The sequence below is a fragment of the Helianthus annuus genome, chromosome 3 (assembly GCF_002127325.2).
Source record: "Helianthus annuus cultivar XRQ/B chromosome 3, HanXRQr2.0-SUNRISE, whole genome shotgun sequence".
NCBI classification, from domain to species: Eukaryota; Viridiplantae; Streptophyta; class Magnoliopsida; order Asterales; family Asteraceae; genus Helianthus; species Helianthus annuus.
Window position 1 is genome coordinate 42817114 of NC_035435.2, and position 17202 is coordinate 42834315.

Genomic DNA, 17202 nt, shown 5'->3' on the forward strand with positions numbered 1-17202 from the left:
ATAATATTTACCAAGTTATTAAAGTGATAAAACTGATTTTATAGCTTCTACATTATCAGTCATGAATTTTATTTAAAAACTGACCCGTTTGACTTTTATTTTAATTACTTTGACTCGACAATTAACTATGTAAACGGGATAATTAGGAGGTGCCATTTTGAGGGATTATCACCTCCTTAATTACCAACACATAGCCACTTTCAATTCGAATCATGGCTGGACCGTTAATGAATAAACAAAAAGTCAAATTATAATTAAGATACCTTTGACTTTCGGTCCTTATATTAATAAAAAGTTAACTACAGAAGCTAAGAACACTTACAAAGGTCCTTAGCACGAAAATTTAACTTGAGAGAGCTTCCTTTAGGTGCAGGATGCTCCAGAGAAAGAGTTATGAGTGAAAATTGAGTGTGCAAGTTCAAAGTGATCAAACAAGGCCCTTTATATAGAGATTTGAGAGCTCCTAGGATCATTCCAGCTGTTAAGGGGAGTTACCAGATGATCCCAAGTGTTAATGTGGCAGTAAAAACCGTTTACAAGCCCCTGGTATAGCTCAGAAGCCATGCAATGGTGGTGGACAGCCTGCAACATGCATCTGCCAGTTTTTTTTATCGCTGGTGACTTTGTCGCGGCCCGCGTAAGTTCTAACGGGAGTCTACGCGCCCCGCGACGCTCCCTTATTCTGGTTAAAATACTTTCAATCTTGGCAGTTTCAGTCCCTGGTCCTTTTTAATTTGAAATAACTTTCATTTATTGCACTTTTGACCCCCATAGTTAACTTTTAAGTAAATAGGGACATAAAACAAACACCGTTAGGCTTCTGATCAGTTACGAGATCACCCGAAAGATATCATTTCTTCTCATTAACGCATTTAACCCTTTTTCTTGGAATTTATAACTTAATCATGTATTTGTGTTGAAACTTCACGAAATCATTTTCCGACATTCGTGAGAATATAATAGAATATTACAAAGCCTCGGGATCGTTAAAAGGTCACTTAGAGGTAAGAATTAACATGTTGACACATTTAACCCCTGTGCTTTATAAACTTTCGATTTTCAATCACAAACTACTTCTTGCGTTCGACAATTTATTCATTAAAGAATACGATCATCGTGTGACGTCAATCAGAGGCACAAGTTTGGCATGTTGACACTTTTAATCCCCCCTTAAAAGAAATCTTGACCTCGAGATTTACTGAAACAAATGAGGGTATTTTTGACGCATCGTGGATTCAACTTCCCACATATATTCTGGGCCTCTACGGGCATCCCATTTCACTTTTACGATTGGCACATTCTTTCTTCGAGGCTTTTTAACCTGTCGATCCTCGATCGACAAAGGTTTTCCAACAAACTTTAAGCTTTCGTCAATCTGCACGTCCTTATGGGACATTGCTAGCGACTCATCGGCTAGACATTTCTTTAAATTGCAGATGTGGAACACATTGTGAATTCCACTAAGCTCTTTAGGTATATTAAGTTTGTAGGCCACACTTCCGACACATTCGATAATCTCGAATGGTCCGATATGTCTTGGGCTTAGCTTGCCCTTTTTGCCAAATCGCATCACCCCTTTCCAGGGTGACACCTTGAGTAATACTTTATCACCTACTTCAAATTTTAGAGGTTTGCGCCTCTTATCTGCATAGCTCTTCTGCCTATCCCTGGCAGCTTTCAGACGATCACGAATCTGAACAATCTTATCCGTCGTCTCCAGGACTATCTCAGGTCCTGATAGTTGGGTTTCTCCAACTTCCGCCCAACAAACTGGCGTTCTACATTTCCTTCCATACAAGGCCTCAAAAGGTGCAGCTTGGATGCTCGAATGATAACTATTATTGTATGAAAATTTAATCAAAGGAAGATGGTCATCCCAACTTCCACCCAAGTCAATAACACAAGCCCGGAGCATGTCTTCCAGTGTTTGAATTGTACGCTCACTTTGCCCATCCGTCTGAGGATGAAAAGCAGTACTGAAATTCAAACGAGTGCCTAGAGATTGCTGAAAGATTTTCCAACAATGAGATGTGTATCTAGTATCCCTATCAGAGGTAATAGATACTGGCACTCCATGGAGAGACACAATCTCATCCACATAAAGCCGGGCTAGTTTATCGGAGCTATGCGTCTCCTTGATGGGCATAAAATGAGCTGACTTTGTCAGTTTGTCGACTATAACCCATATTGTATCATTCCTATGTTTCGTCCTTGGTAACTTGGTAATAAAATCCATAGTTACCATTTCCCATTTCCAAGTGGGAAGTTCTGGTTGTTGTAATAAACCTGACGGCTTTTGATGCTCGGCTTTAACTTGTGCACTATCAGACGTTTAGCCACATAAGTGGCTATGGATTTCTTCAAACCCATCCACCAGTAATTTGCCTTCAGATATTGGTACATTTTTTCGCTGCCTGGATGAACCGAATATTTAGAATTATGAGCTTCTTGGAGGATTTCATCTCTAAGTCCTCCACGAATTGGAACCCAGATTCTCCCATTCAATCTAAGGATTCCATCGTTCTCAGGTGACAACTGATCAACAGTTGCACCTAATTTTTCTGCTGGAAAGTTTTCTTCCATTGCGGATTCTTTCTGAGCTGACAACAACTTCTCGTTTAAGCTGTTCTTTAATTCAATGCTTTTAGCGTTGATCCTAATAGGTTTGACCCTTTCCTTCCTGCTTAGTGCGTCAGCGACTACATTTGCTTTGCCCGGATGATAGCGAATTTCACAATCATAATCGTTCAATGTTTCCATCCAACGACGTTGCCTCATATTGAGATCTTTCTGGTTAAACAAATGTTGAAGTCTTTTATGATCTGAATAGATTACACACTTGGTTCCATATAGGTAATGCCTCCATAATTTTAGTGCAAATACAACGGCACCCAATTCTAAATCATGGGTGGTGTAGTTCTTTTCGTGCACCTTCAGTTGACGTGATGCATAGGCAATGACCTTACCTCTTTGCATAAGCACACAGCCCATACCAGTGCGTGATGCATCACAATAAACAACAAACTCTTCTATCCCTTCTGGCAATGTCAACACAGGAGCATTGCTTAATTTCTGCTTGAGAATCTCAAAAGATTCTTGTTGTTTGGGACCCCAGTCAAACTTTACATTCTTGCGAGTTAACGAAGTTAAAGGTGCAACAATTCTTGAAAAATTCTCGATGAAACGCCTGTAGTAACCTGCCAGACCTAGGAAGCTGCGAATTTCTGTGGGCGTCTTAGGTGCTTGCTATAACAACCCTCGGTAAAACAGACATCCTCATAATATTTCCGACACCCTAATATATTTTAAATATATCAACTTGTCTTTATATGCACCCCGTATGTGAAAACCGAGCCCCAAAATAGATTATACTATATAAAATAAATAAAAACAATAATTATTAAGTTGAGGCGGGCCGCGTAGGGCCTCACCTCAAGTTAAAGCGGGCCGCGCGAGTGTGTACCAGTATATCGCCAAAACCATAAGCCAAGCGGGCCGCGTACATGTTCGGTTTAGTTGATGCGGGCCGCGCACGTCCTAAATGGTGGCATGACCCGGAGCCGCCACGTGTCCAGCGCGTGTCGAACCTAGTGAGTGACCGGACCAAGCTACGCTTTGACCCGGAGTTGACGCGGGCCGCGTGAGCCCGGCCCAAACTCCACGCGGGCCGCGAGGGGACTCAATTACAGCCCTATAAATGGAGGCCATCGGCCTTCAGTCCGCTTTCGTTCACTTTTCTTTCTGTCTCTCTACACTTTTAAATAGTGGGCATTATACCCGAGTTCAATATCCCCTAAAATAGCGAGGTTCTGCTACGATGTAAGTATTATAACCCCTGGAGACGTATTAGATACGCTGCCCGATTGATCTAGGGTTCCGTAACGGCTGTCGTGGTTCTGCCCGACGTAGTCGTTGGAATGCCGTCTCGGGGAGGGTATTACTAATGTTAAAATGGGTTATTATACTAACACACGTGCATTTGTGTAAATTATAGATATTCACCAGGAAACCCTAAAGAATCACCTAAGACAACAATGTGAGTGATCCTTCTTTTTATGAACTCATTTTTGTGAGTTGATCCACTTTTATAAACCTTTTTGTTTATTGTTTTTACAAAACCTCACTTAATTAAATATATACAAAGCAGTTATTGAGTATTTGTGAAGAATACAATTATAGTGGGTATGTTGGGGTTTTGTATACAAAAATTGGTTACTGGCGTGGTAACATCCCATAAGTTGAGTATGACCGTACCACTGATGTTAATTGTGATGTCTTGGATACAAATGTAATTGCGGATGTGCCCTCAATACTGCAAATTGGTTTTTACTTAAACTTGATTAAACTGGGATTCACTCACCAGTATTTTCCACTGACAAAATGTTTTTAAAACGCGTTTCAGGTAACAAAATGTGAAAGCCAAATAGAAGCCAGCTGGACAGCACTGAAGGCTTGGAAAAGTGGCAATAAAGTTACCTAAGAATAAAAGAGATGCTTTTTAATAAATAGATAGGATTTATTCCTATGAAACGTGTGTATTGAAAACTTGGGTTTTACCCATATGTTTAATATTATAAAACATGGTGGTTTACTCTGATTAAAATATTTCCTAACTACGGTCCTGATGAAAATTTCCGCTGCCAAATTGGATAAATAAATGTGATACCACCGAAACTGGTTCACGGCCGCCCGTTCCCGGGAGAAAGGGATCGGGGGCTGTGACACTTGCCAATTCATAATCGCTTCTATCTTAGTGGGATCTACCTGGATACCACGCTCACTTACCACATGTCTATGAAATTGGACTTCTCGAAGCCAGAATTCACATTTAGAGAACTTTGCATAGAGCTTCTCTTGTTGCAGAAGTTTAAGGATGCATCAGAGATGTTTTTCATGATCGGCTTGACTCTTTGAATAAATAAGTATGTCATCAATGAAAACAATGACAAACTTATCTAAATATGGCTTGCAGACTCGATTCATGAGATCCATGAATGCTGCCGGTGCATTAGTGAGCCCGAAAGGCATCACTAAGAATTTGTAATGACCATATCTTGTTCTGAACACGGTCTTGTGTGCATCTTCCGTTTTGACCTTCAACTGATGATACCCTGACCTCAAATCGATCTTTGAGAAGAAACTTGCCCCTTGTAGCTGATCGAATAGGTCGTCGATCCTGGTTAATGGATAGAGGTTCTTGATTGTAACTTTGTTCAGCTCACGATAATCAATGCATAGACGCATTGAGCCATCTTTCTTCTTCACAAATAGAATGGGCGCTCCCCAAGGAGATGAGCTTGGTTGAATAAACACTTTTTCAATAGATCATCCAACTGCGCCCTTAATTCCTTCATTTCGGTCAGTAACAAATGATAAGGAGCTCGTGCGACTGGTGCAGCTCCTGGTATAATATCAATCCTGAATTCCAGTTGTCTGTCAGGAGGTAAACCAGGTAGTTCTTCAGGAAAAACGTCTGAGTATTCAGAAATAACAGGAATATCTTCAATTTTGGGCTTTGGCACATCCACCGTCACCAGTGCCATGTAAATGACACAACCTTTCTTCATACATTTAGATGCCTTTAGCATTGATACTTGTTCAGGCAATCCATACTGTGTATCTCCTTGAATAGTAAGTGATTCACCATAAGGGGTTTTGATAACAACTTGCTTTTTATCACAGGCAATTTGAGCTTGGTTAAAAGATAACCAATCCATGCCTATAACTATATCGAATCCTGCCAATTTCGTCTGTAACAAAGACAACGGAAAAGAATGGTTCCTAATGGATATGAAACATTCATCTAAAATTGTTGAAGCAGTTTCTAAGGTACCATCGGCCAATTCTACCTCATATCTTAGGTCTAGAGTTTTAACAGGCAGATTTAACAGTTTACAAAATTTATTGTCTACAAAGGACTTATATGCGCCAAAATCAAATAAAACTCTAGCATAAACATCATTTATGAGGAAAGTACCTGTTATAACATTATCGTTCTGCACTGCCTCTTTGGCATTCATCTGGAAAACTCGAGCATTGGTCTTCTTGGCCTCTTCAGGCTTCTTTGGGTTTTTTGGGCAATTGGTCCTTATGTGCCCCTTCTCATTGCAACCATAATAGGTTGCATTTTTCATGTTCTTGCATTCCAGAGTTTTATGATCTTTAGACTTGCAGATTCCACAAGCTTTAGGCTGCGAGTCCAATCTGCATTTCCCAAAGTGGTGTTTCTTGCAGGTTTTTACACTTGGGCTTCTCACCTGACTGCTGGGAGTCCTTCTTAAACCCAGAATTTTTTTTATGTTTAGAATTACCCTTCTTTTTCTTGTCAGAGCGATGTGAGCTCTTATCTTCCCTCTTTCTCTTTCCCTCATCAGAAATCTTAACAGACTTATTCCTAATTGCATTGAGCATGAGGGATAAGGACAAATCCACTACGGACCTATAAGTGGTAGGCCTGGATGCTTTAACGTTTCCTTTGATTTCCAGGGCCAGTCGTCCAATGAAACACGCTATGCGCTTAGGTTCAGGTGTAACCAGATAAGGGACAAGTCTAGACATGGTGTTGAAACTCGTAACATAAGCTTAGCAATCCAAATTTTTCATGACCAGAGTCAAGAAGTCAGTTTCAATTTTCTCTACCTCATGCCGAGGACAGAAGTTTTCCTTCATCAGTGCCACGAATTCCACCCATGACAAGTTATAGAGTGGGATTTTCCCCGTGGCTTGAATTAACGATCTCTACCAAGCCAATGCTTCTCCTTTAAATGACTGCGATACAAACTTCACAACATCCTGTTCAGCACATCCGCTGATATCCACAACGGTATCCATTTCATCAAGCCATGTCATACAGTCAATGGCACCCTTTTCACCTGTAAAATCCATTGGTTTGCATGAAACGAAGTATTTATAAGAACAAGTCTTAGCATGTGGTTCCTGATCGAACGCTATTTTCTTAGACGGCTGGCTTTTCTGATTCGAAGACTGGTGCAAATCATCCTTCTTTGATTCATGTGTTTTAGAAGGGGGCTTACTATGAGCCACGGATTGGGTCTTAGTGCGTGCATTACTTGGATCCTTGAACATTCTGTCAACAGCTTTAGTGACAACATTGTCTATCAATGCTTGTAGATCTGCACCTATTACGTTCATTCTAGTGTTATCATTTCTCTCCCTTGGATGACTATTAACCTCTTCTGATTCAGCCATTTTGGATCTTGATTGCTATAAAACAACTGACAACAATTTATTCAGAAGTCCATTATGGAATCATCATTTTCAATGATTCATTAACCCTGGTAAATATAGACCATACTGGTTAATTTGTTAATCAGATTTATTTAAATTTTTCATTATAATTATACCCAGTTATAAAACACTAAGGATATTATGGTGGCACAAAAGGCCTTGTCACAAAGACAGTTTTGAATTTATATGCCATGATCTTATAGGATCGAGGCATTAAGGTTTGAACATAGTTCATCACCTTTTCTTAACAGGGAGTCATAGACTACAACTGTCATTGTCTTATTAGACAACAAATATAGCCCGTAGGCACTTCATCACTAATGGGTGTTTATAATGTGATCATCACATTGATGATATAAGCCATGATTTTCTAGATCATAGGGCTAAATAAGGAATTGGAAGAATCTAATATAAGGATGACAAGTGTGATTTTCTCGAATCACATTTGCCAAGAGTGCTAACATGTTCATAGATGTTAACAAGGATTAATTATCTTAAAAAGGCTTTACCATCACGGCCATGTCTAAAATGACATATGGGCTAGGTTATACCTTTAAGATTTTCTTTTGAGATTTTTAATGGCAGATCAATTATAAATTGAAATGATATTTTGATTTGTGATATAATGTATATATATATGTTTAATGCCAAATGTAACTGCAAAAAGGAAACTTCTCATAATAAGTCCTAAGAATTACAATAGTTGCCCTAAACGGGACTTTAAACAAATAAATTTGTCCTCGCAGGGACTAAATAAGAAAGCAAGTCCACGCAGGGACTAAATACTTAAATAAAATGTCCACATAGGGACTTAATTGAAAAGGAAATTACAAAACAATAATTAAGGGTCTCTAATGATCCTTCTTCTTTTTCCCCTTGATGAGGTTTGCCAAACCCTTTAGAAAACTGCGGTGGCTTCTATTTCCTTCTTCCACCCTTTGTTCCACCTCATGCAACCTTTGGAGAATTTCTTGCTGTTGTGGTGGTTGAATTTCAGGTTGAGGTGGCTGCTGCTACTGAGGTTGTGGAGGTGGTGGGTATTGATACCCATATGCAGGGTACCCAGTTGGGTACGCGGGTGGAAAGGGCGAGGGGTAGAGAGCATTGAAGTTTGCTGCTTCAATGTATGGGTCAACGGCAGGTGCATGGTTGTAGTTATAACCCGAGTAAGCTTGTGGCTCAAACGGGTTGTACCCAGCTACATCTGGGTACGCAGGGATTGGGTTTTCATAGCCCATGGGTGGTGGTGCAGGTGCGACTGGTGCAGAGTCGACTTCAGAAATAGCATTTGAAGGCCCACCCAATTGTGGGTCCTCAAAGATAGGAGGATAGTTGCTGGAATGTTGGGGGGTTCTGAAATGAAAACCCCCTTGCACGGATATCCATGCACTTCTTCTCCGCCTTGACGGTTCTGGCGGCGGTGGCTGCTCTGGTGCTCGCGGTGGCGGTGGCGGTGGCGTGACCGCCTGAAAGTGTGGGTCCTCGGAGGGAACCTGCTGATGTAGTGGTGAGTTGTGGTGAGGGGGAGTAAACTCCCACTTATATGAGCCCCACCTTTTGACCCATATATCAGGGCCTCTGTATGGCGAACCATGAAAAGCAGATCCGCTGGAAATTTTAATGGGATGCGTGGGCGTCCCAAAAGGTGGCATCTCAGGATCTGGATCATTGTCCACATCCATGTCCTGAAACTCAGGATAGTGATCTGCTGGTCCCAATGGGTTATGACCCATTGGTTCGTCAATTTGCTTCATTTTGAACCGACTATGGAAGTAGGGTGTGGGGTTTTGAAAGGAGTGGTGAAAGTCGGATCGCTGTAAGGGTATGCATGAGTGGTGTGAGTCATGGGGCTCGTCTTCCTGTTGGGGCCCGAACGAGTTGTCGTATGAGGGCGAGGAGCTAAGCGAGATAGAACGCCTCGTGGGTTCAAGATAGTTTCTCCAATCCGGATGCGAATCGGAGCTAAAGGTTGCTGATGGGGTCCGTCTATGTGAGGGCCCCGCCTCATGATCGTGTCTCCCCCGCATGGGGGCCTTGCCTCTTCCACTTCTGCCTCTAACTCTTGGTGGCATGATCAAAAGTATACCTGTCAAAACAAGGAACAAACAAAAGATAAAAACCAAATAAGATTAGGATTAATCCGAGGTCGTTTGCCTAGAATCGGAAGTCAAGGAATGTGCAACTGTGTCATTGAGATTAAACACAAAAGGCTAGTGTTTAATTCCCTCAATGTTGGCTCTGATACCAACCTGTCACACCCCGATATTTCCACATATTACCGGTGGGCCCGACGGGGAGTATCGTGACGTAGTTGATATCATCATAGTCAATTATACACAGTTTATAGCAGAGCGGAAGTCTTGGAGGAAAATATTATTACAAACCAAAATGTAAAGTATGAGTAAAATATTATACAGACGGTTGTATAAGGATCCACAGGCGGATCTAAAACATAATGTAAAATATTGTTCAACAGACTTTAAGCATTAAGAACTTGCAAGATTCTTTAACTAATGCTCAGAAGCTTCCAGCCAATTTCGCGTAGTACCTGCCACTTAGTCTTTTTGAAAAATACATCAGTTTACACTGTTAAATACAATTAATAAACTCTTTTGAAAACATTTATGAAAATTGATTTAAATTCACAAGGCACAAATATTCTTTTATAACTTGGGATAATTATATAAAGAATCTTGTATACAGATTTACATGTTTGTCGTACGTTCAGGGCCCGGGATAGAAGCCGAGACAAGATTAATAGACACACCACTAATATAAACCCACAAGGAGTTATCCTCACGTGTGGGTATATCATTTTACATACACAACTATTAGGTGTATGCCTACACCCCGTGCTTAAGTCGTAGCCATTTTCAAATGAAATGAGCCGAGGATATCCAGGACACGGTCATATTAACCCCCAAATGTTTATATATCAAACAAAACAGATTAAAACGGGTTATGTCAATGAATTAACCACTAATCGATTAAATATTCCATACCCGACCAAGCGGTAATAATTTACCGTATCCCAAGCCCGTATAAGGGAAAATAAGTTAAAAGAATTTACCTGAGCTAAAAATGCAAATTTTGTATACTCAGTCGTATATTCTACTGAAACAAGTGTAGGTAGCTTTTACCGGGCTCCTAATTTGGAACGAAGGTTATATTTACCTATTAGATTCCTAACGGGTCTTATTTAAGTTGTAAACTTAGACCGGTTAGTTTAAAGAAAGGTTTACGACACGAAATGCTAGATTAAGCGGTGACCGGATTGGAATGTGATTTAGACCCGACAAGTATAGAGACTTGTATAAAATGGGTAAACTAAATACACTCTGGATTTGAAAGTAAAAATGATAAGGGTTGACCCGTTTCGGCTAATTTATGCAAATTAGTTACATAAACCGTACCGAACGCGTATATGCATAACGGGTAACCGGATGAGTCATGTGTAAGTTCCATAAGTTATTATGCTTTAATTATGTTATGATATCAGTAGGATATCATTAATTATGCCCAAAAAATGTTTTAAACCAATTTAAGCCCCGTAAGGGTATTTTAGTCATTTTGAAGTTCATAAAAGGGGTTTAATAGTAAATTGAGTTTCTGGTCTAAAAGCTTTTGTGAAAACATTTATTTTATGATGTTAAATCAGCAAGATATCATACATATGTGTGGTTTACCATTTATGGCCAAACTATGCACCGTAGGGGCATTTTGGTCATTTCACATATGTTTTAGTTGACAAATTTGGAAGTCTGAGCTCATAACTTGTACTTACTGTAAAAATATTAAAATTTATATATAAACTCAGTAGGTAACAAGTTTTAGGTGTTAAATATGGTTTTAAACCATACTATGCACCTAATTATCGTAAAAGTCGGTAATTGACGATATTTAAGATGTTTATGAAATCCTGAGATTTTGATCAGCCTTTAATATTTAAAATATTTTATTTAACATATAACATCAATGATATGGTTAGTTTATAATTTGACCCAAAATTCCAAAAATCCATAAAATAATATCAAAACAGTAGGTAATGAGTTTGGTGCCAAAATTTGGGTATAAACATGATTTATGCTAAAAACGTAGTTTAATTAATAAAAAGTTTCATTTTACGATATCTTGCATAACTTTAGTTTGAGACCAGAAACCGATGTCAAATTTATTTGACATGCTTATATATCAGTAACAAAGATATTTCTGTACTCATATATCCAAAAACCTCGTTTTTACATTATAAGGGCATAATAGTCAAATTTAAGCGAATAACGGAAACATGCAAATGAACTCTAATTTCTAAGGGACCATGTATTATAACCTCAGAGGGTTATATTAACATATAATATGGTCACAAAGGAACCCTAAGGCATAAAGATACTAAGCTAATTCGGGTCAGAACTGAAAGTCAAATCAAAAGTCAACTTTTGCGACTTTCATTTGCGAACCGAGCCTAAACTCAGAATTGTCGAGTTAAACATGTCTAAACTTGTTCTTATAATATTTACCAAGTTATTAAAGTGATAAAACTGATTTTATAGCTTCTACATTATCAGTTATGAATTTTATTTAAAAACTGACCCGTTTGACTTTTGTTTTAATTACTTTGACCCGACAATTAACTAAGTAAACGTGATAATTAGTAGGTGCCCTTTTGAGGGATTATCACCTGCTTAGTTACCAACACATAGCCACTTTCAATTCGAATCATGGCTGGACCATTAATGATTAAACAAAAAGTCAAATTATAATTACGATACCTTTGACTTTCGGTCCTTATATTAATAAAAACTTAATTACAGAAGCTAAGAACACTTACAAAGGTCCTTAGCATGAAAATTTAACTTGAGAGAGCTTCCTTTAAGTCCAGGATGTTCAAGAGAAAGAGTTGTGAGTAAAAATTGAGTGTGCAAGTTCAAAGTGATCAAACAAGGCCCTTTATATAAAGATTTGAGAGCTCCTAGGATCATTCCAGCTGTTAAGGGGAGTTACCAGATGATCCCAAGTGTTAATGTGGCAGTAAGTTCTAACGGGAGTCTACGCGCCCCACGACGCTCCCTTATTCCGGTTAAAATACTTTCAATCTTGGCAGTTTCAGTCCCTGGCCCTTTTTAATTTGAAATAACTTTCATTTATTGCACTTTTGACCCCCATAGTTAACTTTTAAGTATATAGGGACATAAAACAAACACTGTTAGACTTCTGATCAGTTACGAGATCACCCGAAAGATATCATTTCTTCTCGTTAACGCTTTTAACCCTTTTTCTTGGAATTTATAACTTAATCATTTATTTGTGTCGAAACTTCATGAAATCATTATCCGCCATTCGTGAGAATATAATAGAATATGACAAAGCCTCACGATCGTTAAAAGGTCACTCAGATGTAAGAATTAACATGTTGACACGTTTAACCCATGTGCTTTATAAACTTTCGATTTTCAATCACAAACTGCTTCTTCTGTCCGACAATTTATTCATTAAAGAATACGATCATCGTGTGAGGTCAATCAGAGGCACAAGTTTGGCATGTTGACACTTTTAATCCCTCTGAGTTTATCTTTTCACTATTTGTCAACTTTAGTCCCTCAAAGTAAACTCGTTACTCGTTTAGGGTTTATGACACGTGTCTACACTATATTGGTCATGATTTTGCGAGGTGTTACATAGAGCATTGGGGAAGGGCAAACAAACTGACGCCATCTTGCGGTACTCGAGTTATTATCAACATGCTTTTAAACTAAACACTTGGTTATTAAACGTTTTGACAAAACTGTGAACTCGCCAGCTTTGTGTTGATACACTTGTCTGCATGCTTGCAGGTCATTAGATACGTGTCATGGGACTTGCAGTCTGGGATGCTGGAGTGGTTATGGGTTGTGATGCTTGGAGTAACATAGAACATTGGCTTATTGAACACTATGGTTTTTGAAATGTTGAACGATTAAGTTATGCTTCCGCTGAACATGATCGTACTTTAAAATGAATGTTTTGAGATGCACTGTTTACGTTACGGGAATTTTAACTATTACTTGACTATTAATTTAATGTGATTAGTGGCTAGATCCTGGTACGTCACACGCCTCGCGGGGGTTTCCGCATGTGGTATTTTGAGGGTGTGACACTGAACGTACTATCCAAACCCTAGAGGACATGCTTCGCTCCTGTGTTATCGACTTTGGTGGTAATTGGGATGTACATTTACCTTTGATTGAGTTCTTGTACAATAACAGCTACCACTCCAGTATTCAAATGGCTCCTTTTGAGGCCTTATATGGTCGCAAGTGCCGATCTCCCATTTATTGGCACGAAATTGATGATACTCAAATCACTGGCCCTGAGCTTATTCAAGAAACGACGGATAAGATTCTTCAAATCCGCGACAACCTCCTCAAGGCTAGGAGTAGACAAAAGAGCTATGCCGATAAGAGACGCAAACCATTAGAGTTCAACGTTGGTGATCACGTGTTACTCAAAGTATCTCCTTAAAATGGAGTAATCCGTTTTGGTAAAAAGGGAAAACTTGCCCCATGCTTTGTTGGTCCTTTCAAGATACTCGAAAGGATTGGTAAAGTGGCATATCGACTCGATTTACCTCAAGAACTCAGCAACGTTCATCTAACGTTTCATGTCTCGAACCTTAAGAAGTGCTTAGCTGATGAAGGACTTCAAGTTTCTGTCGATGACTTGCAAATAAATGAGACTCTTCATTTTATGGAAAAACCGATCGAAATCATGGATCGGGGAACCAAGCAACTCAGGCGCAGCAGAATTCCCATAGTCAAGGTTCGTTGGGAAGGAAAGCGTGGTGCCGAATTCACTTGGGAACTCGAGAGCGAGATGAAGACCAAGCATCCACAACTCTTCGTTCAGCCTTCCTCTTAGATTTCGAGGACGAAATCTCCTAAAGTAGGGGAGCCTGTAACGCTTCGCATATTTGTACTTTCCCAATTTAGCAAGAATTTTTGTACTTTCCATTTTTAGACACTTGTACTCTTGTACTCCGAGACAAATGATCATAATGAAAACGCAATTATTTTAATCATATTGATGTATTTCATGTTAAACTTATGTGCAAACTTTTAATCATAATTTGCATGTTGAACGCTATATTATGCATGATTCTTGATCCTTCATTACACATTGATGCTCGATACTTGAAAAACCGATTAAAACACGTAAAAATAATCAAAATTGGAAAATAAAATATTGAAACAAGTCCATTTGCACGGATCAGGTAGATCTGCACGGATCAAGTAGATCCGCACGAATCAAGTGCATCCACGCAAAATGTCCATCCGCCCGAAATTCTAGGAAACCCTAATTTCTCCCGAAACCTATAAATAGGCACACTACTCCACTCTTCAATCCGCCCAACTCTTTGCAAACACCCTCAAGTTGTCTTTGGCGATCAGAACCTGCTGTAAGGATCATTCCTTCCTTTTCATACTTGTTTCATTTCATTTCTTGCATTATAATCACAAATCCATGAACATTTTTGCAAAACCTCTTGATTAAAACTATCTCGAAGATGGTTTCCACTAGTTTTGCCTGTGCAAACTGCAGTGGAGCATAACACACATGAGATTGAATCAAGATTGATAAAAACCTAAACATTTTACAACTTAATCATGGTTTTCTTTACGAATATTGTACGATCTTGATAGAATCTAGAACCTGTCAGACCCTCAACTAATTACATAGTTATTACATAGTTAAGGATCTGCATTAGGGTTCATTTCCATCAAGAAATGATCTGATTAAATGGATCAAACATATGTTTTTCATCATAACAGTGGGTCCGCACGAATGGACTAAATCCATCTGTATGAACGGACAAACCTCCACGTGTTCTATTTTTTGTTTTCTGTTTTCACACCTGTTTATCATCGTTTTACCACTTATCTACTGATTTAGCAATTACTCAACCTATTTTCAATCACATCAGTTTAAAAACTAAAACTTTACGCAACTTGACGGTCGGTTCATACGAACGGACCACTTTCTAAACAGAATCGTTTATCTTCTATTTTAACATTAGCTACTGAACCTGATTATTTTAGTGACTGTTTTGAGCTATTTACTTTACTGTTTTACAATCAAATCAGTTGGTATTGAACCATAACAGCCCGGTTCGTTCTTACTGAAAATGTTGATCCGCATGAATGGACTACGTTCATCCGTACGAATCAACCTGTCACTCGTTTTATCTCGTTTAATTTCCGTATTTTAGTGTTCTGATCCGACACTCTTTCACAACAGAATACTTAGACTCTTGTTTGATTATTTTAGTGTAATCTCGGTGTTCGTACTTCATCAACTCCGCTCGCGGTTTAGGTGTATTCCCTACGCAAAACTGTGAGTATACTCGATCCCATTTTCATTTTAGTCATTTTGGGTGCAACATGTACTTTGTACAAAAACACGCAACACGTGAGACTGGTTTATTCAAAATCACACTCTATCCACATTTAAACATGAAAACATGTGATACTTGTTAATCTCATATGCTATGTATACATTGAGTTTATATGCTCATTAACTTTGCTAACCTACCTTAACAATTATAGTGCAATAGGATTAACGCACTGCCACGATTCTTAGGGTATTGTTAAGTAAAACATGTTACACCCTCTTCGTCTCAACGATATTGGGTAATCACGATTGCGTTAGAAACTTTGGTTTGACATATAGTTTACACCCGTTCAGCATATTAGTAACTTGTATGCATTATTCATGTTGGATATGAGCACGTTTAAACATTTTATTATTACCCTATGTATTCAAACTTGTATACTCGCCAACATTTTTGTTGATCATTATTTTAATACATGTTGCAGGTTGAAAGATAATGCTAGTGAAGAAACAAAGTTTAGGGTGGACTTAGAAACACACCTTAGAAATAAACAATGTTTTAGTTTAATGTTTTGATCATGTTTTGAACAATGTATGACATTTTAGTATTTATGAAATCTTAATTAATTTATTGTAACACCCCAAAATTTAAAAAGCTTTATATTAGCATTATATAAAGTACAAAATAAACGAGAATGAGCTAACTAGGGAATAAATAACCCAGTTAGTTAGTTATCTTGTTTTAAAGCATGAATGAATTTAAAATGCCAAAGATATAAACTAAATAAAAGTGGAGGGGCCTATGTTGTTAAAATTGAAACTTAATTACATAAAACAAAATTTAAAACACACCAAACACACTCAAATGGTGTGTCTGGTTGATCAAGAAGCAGGGGGCGACAAGGGGTTCTTCACCAAACCCTAATTCTCACAAAAACTACAAATTGAGGGCTTAAATCAAGTCAAAATCGAAATCTAAACATAGATTCGTGATCACCTAGTTAAAGGGATCATAAGGTATGCCAATTTACGTTGTTTTGATTCAACTCAAATCCCGAGCATATAATGAAAATTTAAATGTTTAGCTTGATTTTGTGTTGTAATGATGAAATTAGAAGAGATATGATGTCTAGGGATAAACCCTAGGTAAATTCTTGTTAAAACCTTGCATGTTAATTGTGGGTTCATAATCACCATTTTAGGTGATTAATGTATTAGTAGAAACTTGATAAACACTAGAATTATGATTCTTGTTTTAGTGAAACCTGAGTTTTAGGAGGTAATCTCTCAAATATGAATGTAAAATTTGTGTAAATTTGCATGATTGAAGTTGAATTAGATGAGGATTTCAAGTCATGAACTTGGTTTTGTTTATATGAAAATCTAACCCGCTATGTGTTTGTTGAAATGCCTAAGTGAGGACTAATATGTTAAAAATTGGATGAAAACGCATAATTGACTAGTGTGACAATTTATGTGTTAATAGTTACAAAAAGGGTTCTAAATTTAAGTTGAATTGAACTCTTTAGGCAAAGAATCCAGATCGTCAAGCGGACAAGCCAGAGGAGGAGATACGCGTTTGAAGGGTGTGCT

General features: G+C 38.4%; 1 protein-coding gene across 1 annotated transcript; it reads right to left on the minus strand.

The window, feature by feature from the left end:
- Window positions 1-8261: 8261 nt before the first annotated feature.
- LOC110932379 (leucine-rich repeat extensin-like protein 5) lies at window positions 8262-9320 on the minus strand. The gene has a single exon (XM_022175718.2). It carries the CDS (start codon window positions 9318-9320, stop codon window positions 8262-8264), a length of 1059 nt encoding a protein of 352 aa, XP_022031410.2.
- Window positions 9321-17202: the final 7882 nt, after the last annotated feature.